We start from the raw sequence: 11,405 nt of genomic DNA, 5'->3' as shown, positions 1-11,405 counted from the left end.
GGGACCCAATGGACCATGAAGAAATGCGAGAAGAAATTGAGTCCATTTTTGGACTCAAGGTAAATGGTACATGTAAAGAAAAAGGGTAAGGATTAGAACTTGATAAAGAGAAACTAATGCTACTGGTCAACAACAACAACAACAAACCCAGTGTATTCCCACATAGTGCGATCTGGAGAGGATAAGATATACGCAGTCCATACCACTACCTCCGAAGAAGTAGCAAGGTTATTTTCGATAGACCCCCGACTCAAGATATGAGATAATAACCAAATCCATAATAAAGCACAAAACAAGATGAGAAGACATAAATACGCCACCCACAATGAATAATAAGCAAATAATAGTAAAAAAATTCATAATAAAGCATGCAACAAGGTGGCATAATAAGAATAATACACCCACCAAGTAAAGCCCTACCCCAACGATCCCAAACTGGCACTAGCCTTCTATCTTAATTCGCGTCCTCCAAACCTTCCTATCTAGGGTTATCTCCTCAGTAAGCTGTAACTGCTCCATGTCCCGCCTAATTACCTCTCTCCAGTATTTCTTTGGCCTACCCCTATCCCCCCTGAAGCCATCCAACACAAGTCTTTCACACCTACGAACTGGGGTGTCCGTGCCCCTCCTCATCACGTGCCCAAACCATTTCAATCGAACTTCCCGCAGCTTGTCCTCTACTGAAGCCACTCCAAAATTTTCCCGAATGGTCACATTCCGAACTCTATCACCCCTAGTAAGCCCACACATCCAACGCAACATCTGCATTTTTGCCATATTTAATTTTTGAATGTGAGAGTTTTGACTGGCCAATACTCCGCTCCATACAACATGGCCGAATGGACTGCCACCCTATAGAATTTGCCTTTAAGCTTGGGCGACACCTTTTTATCACACAACACCCCCGATGTAAGCTTCCACTTCATCCATCCCGCCCCAATACGGTGGGAGACATCCTCGTCAATCTTACCGTTCTCCTGAATCAAAGACCCGAGATACTTGAAACTTATGCTACTGGTGTTGAACAAAAAATAGAAAATTATCTAAGGTGCTTCACAAAACAAGACATCTCAAGGAAAATACAAGAAAATAAAGTCTGTGTATTGTTTCATCCTCGTTGACAAATTAAAGTCCGAAAGTTCTTTAGAGGGATCCTCAACTTCACATAAAGACGTACTTAGGAGAAAACTTGTCATGATCTTTAACCACAACTAAGTTGAGACTAAGATAGAAACATACATGTTCCAACAACTCAAACCATCCTAATCGATGCAAGACATAACAATTCACACATGAGACGTGATCCATTTGATTTCCCAATGATGTATTCAGGAACATACACAGATAAAAGAGTTTACGCATATAGAGAAATAATCTCAATCATCAACATGACTAACATATAAAAGGAAAAACATACAAGAAACACAAGAAGCACACTGCTTTGACTCATTTTGTCCGTCTTACCCTTCTAATTCAACACACAAAAGAGACAACAACATATCCGTATTTAAGGGAACTTGTAACTAAAAAAAAAGACAACATCCGTAAAGAAACACAATTCTTATCCTCTTCTTGACAAATCTATGAGGATTTTCGTCAAGAGGGTCATAGAGGATTTTTGAGATGAGAATTTCTCTACTTATGAACTAACCCCTCTGTTTCCTTTTGACATTTTGAGATAAGAATTGTTCTGTTGTGCACAAAAAAAAAAGACAAGACAACCAAGATGACTTCTTAAACGCTGAAAAGAAACATGGGAGCCTAAGTGCATAATAGGTACATGGAGAAAAAGAGAACAAACTAGGACCCATAATCCATCACTTGGAAAAGAATAGTTCAAGTAAGATTTTAAGCTAGCATAAACGAACACATCAAGAAATGGAATAAGAGACTTACTTAACATGATGGGCTTAACTAATAAGCACTTTTCGCAGACAATTCAATAAGAACGCAGTTTCAAAATATGAACTTTAGGATCAACTACCATCTCCATATTCGTATAGATTAGGATTCATATTATCTAAGTAACAAAGAGGAAAAGGAAATCCTAAATTCTACAGTAGCAAAACTAGCACGACATATATATAGCTAACAATGAAACAAAATACGGGATGAAAATCAACTAAACAACACAACTACGATCATCGTAATCACATTCTACGGCCATTGAGGCCTTTTACAACGAACTTCCCAGCAAACAACATTTATAACTACAAAATTATAAAGAAAATCATATTCTACGATCATTGCAACCTTCCCAGCAAAACAATATTTATGACTACAAAATTATAATGGAAGAGATGAAGAAGAAGAAAATAGTCACAAGATTAAAACGTTTTTTTAATCATTAACAAAATAAGTGAAAGGAAAATTCAATAAGTACTATGAATCAGTTAGTAACATTTCAGTAGTGTCTCAGTGACTAAAAAGCATATTCTCATAAGATGAAGACATCCATAAATGTAAATTAACATCCAGAAAGTAATCTTTGAATTCGTTTAACATCAACCACAAAACTAAGACTTAGTTGATTCAATTTCGACTTTTATTAAATAATGCAACTCTAAAGTAACAATTGCACTTTCATCAATGTCTTGGAGCGCACTATTCCTTGGCCAAGGAGGATCGCCACTATCACTCGTGTACCCTTCATTTGCCTTTTCTACTCCGTAATGCTACAGTAATGAAGCATAGCGTGCACGTTGACTTTCAGCATCAAACACGCATGAATGCACTTGCTGCCCTCACTTAATATTTCTGCATAAGCAGCAACAAAAATGCCAGTCCCTGATTTTTAAAATAAATAAAAATGAAGTAATAGTAAGTACATTAATTTAAACATAGTTATACATTATAAAAAAATTGTAATTTACTTACAAACTTTCAGATGCTTGTTGGGGTATGTTTTGAACATATTCAACATCAAATGCGTTTTGATTGACATGTATGATGGCAGCTTATACATTTAAAAAAAAATCTTTTTTAATGAATAATGTCAATTTATACAATAATCTTTTTAACTGTCTCTTTTATGTACATCTTCTTATTGTATAATATAATGAAATATAAAGCAAAAAACTAATATTATACATTAGTCTAAAAAAATAAAGTAATGTATAATCAAATAATATAAACGTATAATATCAAATATGCCAGGAACAAAACCAACGAACATATTTTGTTTTTGAGCATCTAACTGCCTAAGTCCTAAACTAAAGTTAGGACGAGAATCCACTATCAAATTTATACTATATTGATTAAGCAATCACAACTATAAACAAGAAATTCAAAGATCTGACTTGTATTATATGAAAAAAAAAACAGAAAAAATCAACTAACAAACTAGAATGAGATTGCAAAATAAGGTAATTTCATAAAAATCAACATGCAACTAAACAAGAATTCGAATAAGAACCAACAACTTTAAACCAAAAACAAAGATCTGACTTTTAATAAATGAAAAAAAATGATATTATCGAACTATCACACTGAAATGGATTTGCAAAAACAATTAATTACATAAAAAACAAAAATACAATAAAAAATCGATTCAGATTGTGATTTGGTAAAGTTAAAAAAAAAATTAAAATTATTGACAAAAATCAATATATAAGTTCAATAAATGTTTGATAACTTACAAATTGGTAATCTCTAAGTATACGATTGCTTGAATTTGAGCGTGAAAAAAAGTATTCAATAACGGAAGAACAATCGGTTGTTTAATGGAAGAAAAAAATGGAGCAAATATGAAAAAGAGAGAGAAAGTAAATGGGAAAGAGAGAGAAAGTAAAGAATTATTTAATGAGAGACAAAAAGGAAGTAAATATAGGAAAGAGAGATAAAGTAATGATAAAGATTTTTTATTTTTTTTGGATGTATTAACATGCTTAAAGACCCTATTAAGCTTCAAAAATATTTCTGCAACAAATCTATTGAGTGTATTATGTAAAAATATTTTCTTTTTTTAAATTATGTAAATCAAATTACTCTAATTGATTAGCTTTGAAGTGAAAAAGTGGGGGGAAATAACAGTTGCTATTTTTCATTCTCATAACTTTAGGAAATTGTGGGGAGCTCTCCCCCAAATGGGGCCGATGCGGGGCGAATTCAGATATAATCGCACTCCTAAAAAGTGAGTATCGTACACCGGGTGGTTTAAAAAAAAAAAAAACTTTAGGAAATTGTGGGAGTTGGCACCCAACTTCTTTAAGTAGATCCACTCCATCTAATAGTGAATGATAATGGTGCACCTACTGCTTTCTTTCTGAAAAAGAAAGTACGCTCATTTTCACAGTCCTTGTAGATGCAAAGCAGAAAATAATCATGTATTGTTCCGTACTCTACAACACTCACTCTATAACCAACTGACTGCTTAACATGAGAGAGAAGATGTGGAAACTCGCTAGCAGGCCCGCCTAGGAATGACAGCAGGGAACTTCAGAAAGGTCGCATGTTACAAGAAACTTCATAAACCTAATCAGATAGAAAGAACAAGAATTGAAAAATGTATGCAATGGTACTTTCAGGGCCTCTTCTACATGCATATGTCCTAAATAACAAGTCAAAGCAACAGATAAGTTAAATCACACAATACATGGGAAATTTTACTTGATCTAACATATCATCAATCGTGATAAAATTCAGCAAATATTATTGTACTCTTGAATCAAAATCTTTTCCAACTAGATAAAACAAGATGATTTAAATAAGCAGAATTTCTTCCAGATGTCAGCAATACTGACAGGATGACGCACCTGTGACAAGAATCAACAGCGTAGTAACCAAGTTATACAGATCCACATGTCAAACTTCTTTGTCTCGTTAAAATAAAGCGTCAGCAACGACAGAAGGTACAAATATTAAGTTGCCAATTTTTCCATGCAGTAACCTCAGAGAAACTGATAAAGTTGCTGCCATGTGACCGGAAGGTCACTGGTTCAAGCCTTGAAAACAGCCTCTCGCAAAAATGCAAGGTAAGGTTGCGTACAATAGATCTTTGTGGTTGGGCCCTTCCCCGGATTCTGCGCATAGCAGGAGCTTTAGTGCACAGTCCAACCATGATACTTTTGTAATCAGCACCCAACAAAATAAGTGAAGTTGAGTAATGCCGAATTGCCGATAAAGGATTTTCCCTATTTCAATATAAGATATAGGCAGAAAGGCGAGTCAACGCTGAGCACAGAGAAATGGCACATATCTGCAGCTATTGGGACAGAAGCTTAGTGCATCAAATGGTTTCTTGTTTTCTGCATCCAATTGGCCCAAACAATGAGGATCCAGTTTCCAAGCTTGTGCATGTATAATCATCACTTGTATACTTTACCAAACCATACCTCATATGAACATTCCAAAAATCAAAAGCCAACTAAGAGGCTATTGCAAATGCGCTCCTTGGTTTCTCCATAACACACATAAAAAGCGATAACAAAAATACTTTGAATAAGCTTTACTCTTCCCTTTAAGCCACTAGCTGTACACACTACACGACATCGCAAAGAAACTCTTGTTGTTCTTGAGCTGCAAACAACTTCCAAGGGAACTCTCCAGCATGCTTTACTTCGCACTGAAAACCCAATTCCACATTTGGAAGCATAGTACTTGGCAGCCACCCAATTCTTTTTTGATGAAGTGCTAATTATTTCTACAAGTGGCATTTGGAGTAGTAGATATACCCAAAGCATCTCCAGCTAAGTTGATCAAATCCAATGTGGACCCCACACAAATATCATGTTGGATCAACACGGGTGAGAATAGCCACAAGGACTTTGAAGGGTTTGAGCAACATAGCTTTTCAGAATAGCTCTTCATAGAAGAAACATAGTGAGTAGAGGATGAATAAATCAGCAGAATCACTTCCGACATGAGTCATGCAACAATCAACATAGTCCATGGTTTTCCATTCTCTACATTAACAAGACGTATCTTTAAGTCCACCATGTAATTTTTCAAATTATATACTTCGTTTGAAGTGTTCATTAGCCCTGAAACAGAGCAACTTTCTACCGTAATTACTCCAATCAGTATCAAAGTGCTAACATGGGGATTATCAACATGTGCAGCCATCCAGAAGTTCTGTGTTACCTGACCAACCGCAAATGTTATGTGCGAGAGTACAGCCATAGCAAAGAAGAGATACCTTTTGTTCTGATTTAGATATTGAACATAAGGCTTAAATCCAGTGTCTCCGACTTCTCTCTCTTCTTCCTTAATCAACGGATCACCTTCAGAGGCTATAGAATTTTTGCCAGTATCATTCTTACGAAGTTCTCTTGTATGAGATTCTCGCCTTAATAAAGTAACTTCTGCAATCTTTCCTGAACCAGCGGTCTCCTTGTGTGCATCAACCAAGTCCTGAAACTCTTTGGTCGAGGCCAATAACTGATGATATGGAGCTGCATGTAAAATTTCCCCATCTGACAGTAACTGTGAATAAAAGTAGACATATGTAAGGCTATTTCTTGTGAATATAACCATTCAGCTTCAATAATAACTGTTATTTTAAAGAGAACATATTAGAAAGAGAAGTTCATCAAGAAATACTAACCAGAACCATATCAAAAGGAGGAAGAAAATCAACTCGGTGTGTCACAAGAAAAAACAGTTTTCCCTGAGAGAGCTTCCATGATGTATTCCTGCAAAAAACAAGCCCTGACTTGAGCTTCCAGTCGAGAAGTGATATGAAGCACAAAACTATCAACAACTTTCTTACATTGAGTAGGCTACTAGCAGTATGTACATCTACGGCATTGAATGGATCATCTAAGAGATATATATCAGCATTCTGACACAGTGCACGAGCAAGTTGAATGTGTTGCTTTTGACCACCACTAAGATTAACTCCTCTTTCACCTATTTCAGTGTGATCACTATAAGGTAGCAATTCAAGGTCTTTCAACAGTGAACACTTTACCAAAGTTTGCTTGTATCTCTGGCTATCCAGTGGAGAACCAAACAAATATTCTGTTGTATTGTCCCCATCTGAATCCATGCTGACTGAGCGACATAGGCAATTCTTCCATAAACTTGAACCTACGTAACATGAAGAATCAATGAGTCAGTTGGATATGAAGTGAAGTAAAAAATTATGAATGCGCCTATAATAAAAGCTTCAAGCCTGCTTATCATTTTCTACCTAGCAAAGAAAACAGTAAGTAACGAATAGAACTTACAGTTCCTTGGATACTTGGAATCTTTCCAAGAATTGCTGCCAGAAGAGTTGACTTTCCTGAGCCCACCTCTCCACATATAGCAATTTTCTGACCGGGTCTAACCTCCAAATTAATATTTCTCAGTGTAGGTCAAGATGGATTCTCTTCCCATCAGAGATTAGCTGATTTCATAAGTATAGCATGATCTGTATATTCAAAGTTGGGCTTCTGCCTAGTATTTGCGTTTTCCAGTTCCGGGGCCCAAGGAACTTGACAATTCTCGCAACGGAAACCTTGGTTTAAATCACCACAACAATAAGGTCAAAAATGTTGCTACTGGACTCTGAACCAGACGTAAAGTTGCTACAAAGGTGAAAATGTTGCTTGCATGCAGTGGAACACCTAGGAAATAACAAGGCCCAAATGTTGCAGCAGAGCCCAAAACAGGTGATGATCCATAAAGGAAGGAATTATATCCGTTACTCAATTAAACAGCTGAATAACATTTCTCTTCTACTTGCCTCAAACTTTCTATGACCTTCTTAAATGAGCTTCCCATTACAAGAGCCTCTGAGACAGCCTTAAACCTATCATCTTGTTCAACCATTATCTTGGATTGGAATTTATGTTGGATCTTTGCTAGCAGAGTATTCCACAGCACAGTGAGTATAATCACTACCAAGGATGCAATAGTTGCTAGTCCAACTGTGCGCAGGAGAATGATAAGTGCAAACTAGATTTGGATAATTTGTTGTCCAGGTTTGGTGCAGCCAAAAAGGAAACTCTCCAACTTGATAAGCATCCACAGTTACGTAGTCCATGATCTCACCACTGGAATGCATCAGCTTTGCAACATTGGATAATCTCATTTGCTTCTTACAAATGGCTTCTGTAAGTAAAGACCTCGCGTTTCAGCCAATGAGTCTGCTCCTAAAGTACCATTGCCTCTGTGACAAGGATTCCAGGTTCTTTGATATGAACAGCAGAATGGCCAATAACAGCCCCTCATATTCAAAAGCTGCATTTCCTTCAGCAACCTTAATGAATGCATACGACTAGGAAATAGGGACATCATAAGGGTAAACATGTCACCAGTAATCTCCACATGAACAAAATCCGTCTTTGAAATGGTGAAACCGGTTAATATCTCTAATAATGATCTCCCTAGAGACGATTTTACACATGAACTTAAATGTTGTATGGCAGTCCAAACAAATCCGAAGGTTCTTCTTCACTCTAATAGGAGCACCAGGAGGTGTAGCAATCAGCCCAAATGCAACAGCTAGTTTCTCACTATGATAGGAGAGAAGAATCTCCTTTTGTTTCCTCTCTACATCATGGAGATCAATATCTATCATAGGAACATAACCAGCTTTAGCCATTAGATGTCCCAACTCCTCCAGTTTGCCATATATTTCATCACTTCGCTGATGGCTTCTGTCTCCAACTATAAATGTGTAAATACTATCTTTAACTTCAATCCAACTCATACCAGGTTCCTTTTTTACTCTGCTGGTCTTCATGAATCTTCTTACTTTTGCAACATCTGCCCACAACCCAACTGATGCATAAATATTTGCAAGGAGAACATGAGTGCCAGATTTCTCTGGTTCAAGATTAAAAAGCATCTCAGCAGCATGTTTCCCTACCTCTACGTTCTTGTGGATTCTTGCAGCACCCAGAAGAGCACCCCAGACAGATGCATTAGCTTCAAAAGGCATCTTATTTACTAGCTCAATAGCGTCATCTAGTTTTCCTGCTCTGCCTAGGACATCAATCATGCATGCATAATGCTCTTGAGTTGGTTCAATCCTAAACGAGTCTTTCATTGTTTCAAAATACTTCTTGGCTTCTGCAACTAAGCCAGCATGGTTGCATGCATAAAGGACACTAACTAGTGTAATGTGATTTGGAGATACACCATCTTTCAACATCTCATCAAATAAATGAAGCGCCTGTTTCGCATGTCCGTGTTGGGCAAGTCCTCCAATCATTGCCGACCATGAAACGATACCTTTCTTCGGAACCTCATGGAAAGCACAGCTAGCATCCTCTACACTTCCACACTTGGCATACATATTAACTAGAGAATTACCAGCAAACACATCTGTCGTGAACCCAAACTTCAAAACATGAGCATGTATTTGTTTCCCCTGCTCGTATGCTGATAGATTTGCACATGCATTTAGGAGAGAACTGCAAACAAATGAGTCTGGCTTGAGATCCATGTCCTGTAACTTCAGATACAGTTTCATGGCTTCTTCACCTTGACCAAGTAAAGCATAAGCTGTTATAAGAGAGGTAAAAGATGGCAAATCTGGAGTAGGGCACTCGTCAAAAATTCTAGCTGCATCATCCAGCTGGATACATTTTCCATAAGAATCAACAAGACTGTTTATTACAAAGGTGTCACACAAAAATCCCGACTTCACAGAGAGTGCATGGACTTGTTTGCAGACATTGGCAGCCTGCAAGCCAGCAGCAGAGTTGAGGATGGCAAGTAAGGTTGTCTGATCAAATCCAATCCCTTGAGTGAATGTCTGACTAAAAAGGTCTAGACATGCACCGTCTGCCTCATTCTGTGAGTAACCAGAGATCATAGCATTCAACGCAATTAAGTCCTTCCCGGGCATCAGATCATAGATCAACCTCGCATCCTTGGTTAAATCACACTTGCAATACATATCAATAAGACCAACACTCACAAATGAATCCAAAATGATATCTTTCTTTATCAAAAGAGAGTGTAACACTTTACCCAACTCAGGGAGCTCTAGTGCGGCACAAGCCTTGAGAGCACTTGATAAAGTGAACATGTTTGGCCAAATTCCTGACCTTCTCATCTGATTCAACATATCTATAGCCTGGGTTTGGCATTGATGAAGAACGCAACCAGCAATAATAGCATTCCATGAAACAATGTCAGGTACCACAATTCCCCCAAAAGCTCTAATAGCATCCTTAAGATCTCCCCCTTTTGCATACATGTCAACAAGTGCATTAGACGAGAATGGATCATAATCATAACCAAGCTTCACCAAATACCCATGTATTTTCTTTCCTTCAACAATATCTCCTAACCCAGTACAAGCATTCAATATATTCGACAAACTATATTCATCAGGCCTAACTCCTCTACCAATCATATCACGAAACATACACATTGCCTCACTAAAAAAATCATTCTGTGTATAACAAGAAAACAACGCGTTCCAAGAAACAACATTCCTTTCCGGAATTTCCTCAAACAACATCCTAGACTCCACAAGCTCGCCACATTTAGCGTACATAACAACCAACGTATTCGCAACGAAAACATCACAATCAAATCCCGTAACCACAACAACCCCATGAATCTGCTTACCCAAAAACAGCTCCTTTTCAACTGAACACGCCTTAAGCACACTAGGAAAAGTGAACTCATTACATTTAAGACCCAAGGAATGCATTTTGAAAAAAGCCCTTAAAGCATCTTTACCAAAACCATTCTTGGTATACCCAGAAATTAAAGATGACCAAGAAACTAAATCTGGTTCAGGACTTTCGTCGAGCAGTTTACGTGCATTGTCAAAATAACCACAGTTCGAGTGTAAATTAATTAAATGGTTTCTATGCTTGCTGTCATTTAAGCCAAGTTTGGTTAAATGGGCTTGGATTTGAAGACCTGGGGTTAAAGATTTTGTTTGGGAAAGATGTAAAAGGAGCTTTGTGTAGGAAAAATACGAGTTTTGTGAAAGGCGCCAAAAATTTGATTCGAAAACCATTGCCCAATTGGTTGATGTCGACTCTTGCTCTGTTATTCTTTTATTTTTTTGACGAAGGAGGAGGGAAGGGGCGGGGGGCGGGGGGGGGGGGGGGTTAATACGAGCAGTTCGATAAGGAGTATATTTCGTTGTTTTTTTGTTGTGAAGCAATCTAATAACCTGTTTGGACGGTGATTTCCCATGGTATTGTATGGTATGATTACCATGAAAATTATGTTTGTTTTCATATTTTTCTAAAAATGGTGGTATGGTACGTTATTATTCCACGGTTTGATAATCATGGAATGAAGCAATTTATTGAACCACCAAATTGGTGGTGTGCCATGGTTTTCATTTTTCTTTTTCAACTATACCCTAATATAATTTTCTTTAATCCTATTTTATCCTTATCAACAAAATACATGCTAACACTATGCATTTGTTAACAAGATCGAAGATTGCAAGACTTCCTGTTAGCAATATAAAAATTCAAAGAGTGAGAAAAATGATCACA

The 11,405-nt window shown here is 37.2% G+C and overlaps 1 protein-coding gene across 2 annotated transcripts; it reads right to left on the bottom strand.

Moving 5' to 3' along the window:
- Window positions 1-2,316: 2,316 nt before the first annotated feature.
- On the bottom strand, window positions 2,317-10,981 carry LOC107849261 (putative pentatricopeptide repeat-containing protein At5g52630). Of its 2 annotated transcripts, XM_047401472.1 has the most exons (5): window positions 7,170-10,981; window positions 6,710-7,029; window positions 6,545-6,632; window positions 4,755-6,423; window positions 2,317-2,787 (listed from the first exon to the last, which is right to left on the bottom strand). In XM_047401472.1, the coding sequence occupies exon 1, from the start codon at window positions 10,910-10,912 to the stop codon at window positions 8,237-8,239; it is 2,676 nt and encodes an 891-aa protein (XP_047257428.1). In that variant the 5' UTR covers window positions 10,913-10,981; the 3' UTR covers window positions 2,317-2,787; window positions 4,755-6,423; window positions 6,545-6,632; window positions 6,710-7,029; window positions 7,170-8,236. The 2 variants fall into 2 exon arrangements, with proteins under 2 accessions (XP_047257428.1, XP_016549366.1); XM_016693880.2 differs by lacking the exon at window positions 2,317-2,787 and having other exon boundaries at window positions 3,789-6,423.
- Between the last annotated feature and the right edge of the window lie 424 nt (window positions 10,982-11,405).

The sequence above is a fragment of the Capsicum annuum genome, chromosome 12, assembly GCF_002878395.1.
Source record: "Capsicum annuum cultivar UCD-10X-F1 chromosome 12, UCD10Xv1.1, whole genome shotgun sequence".
Taxonomy (NCBI): Eukaryota; Viridiplantae; Streptophyta; class Magnoliopsida; order Solanales; family Solanaceae; genus Capsicum; species Capsicum annuum.
Note: the sequence above shows the minus strand (reverse complement) of the source record. Positions and strands in the feature narration are given on the sequence as shown.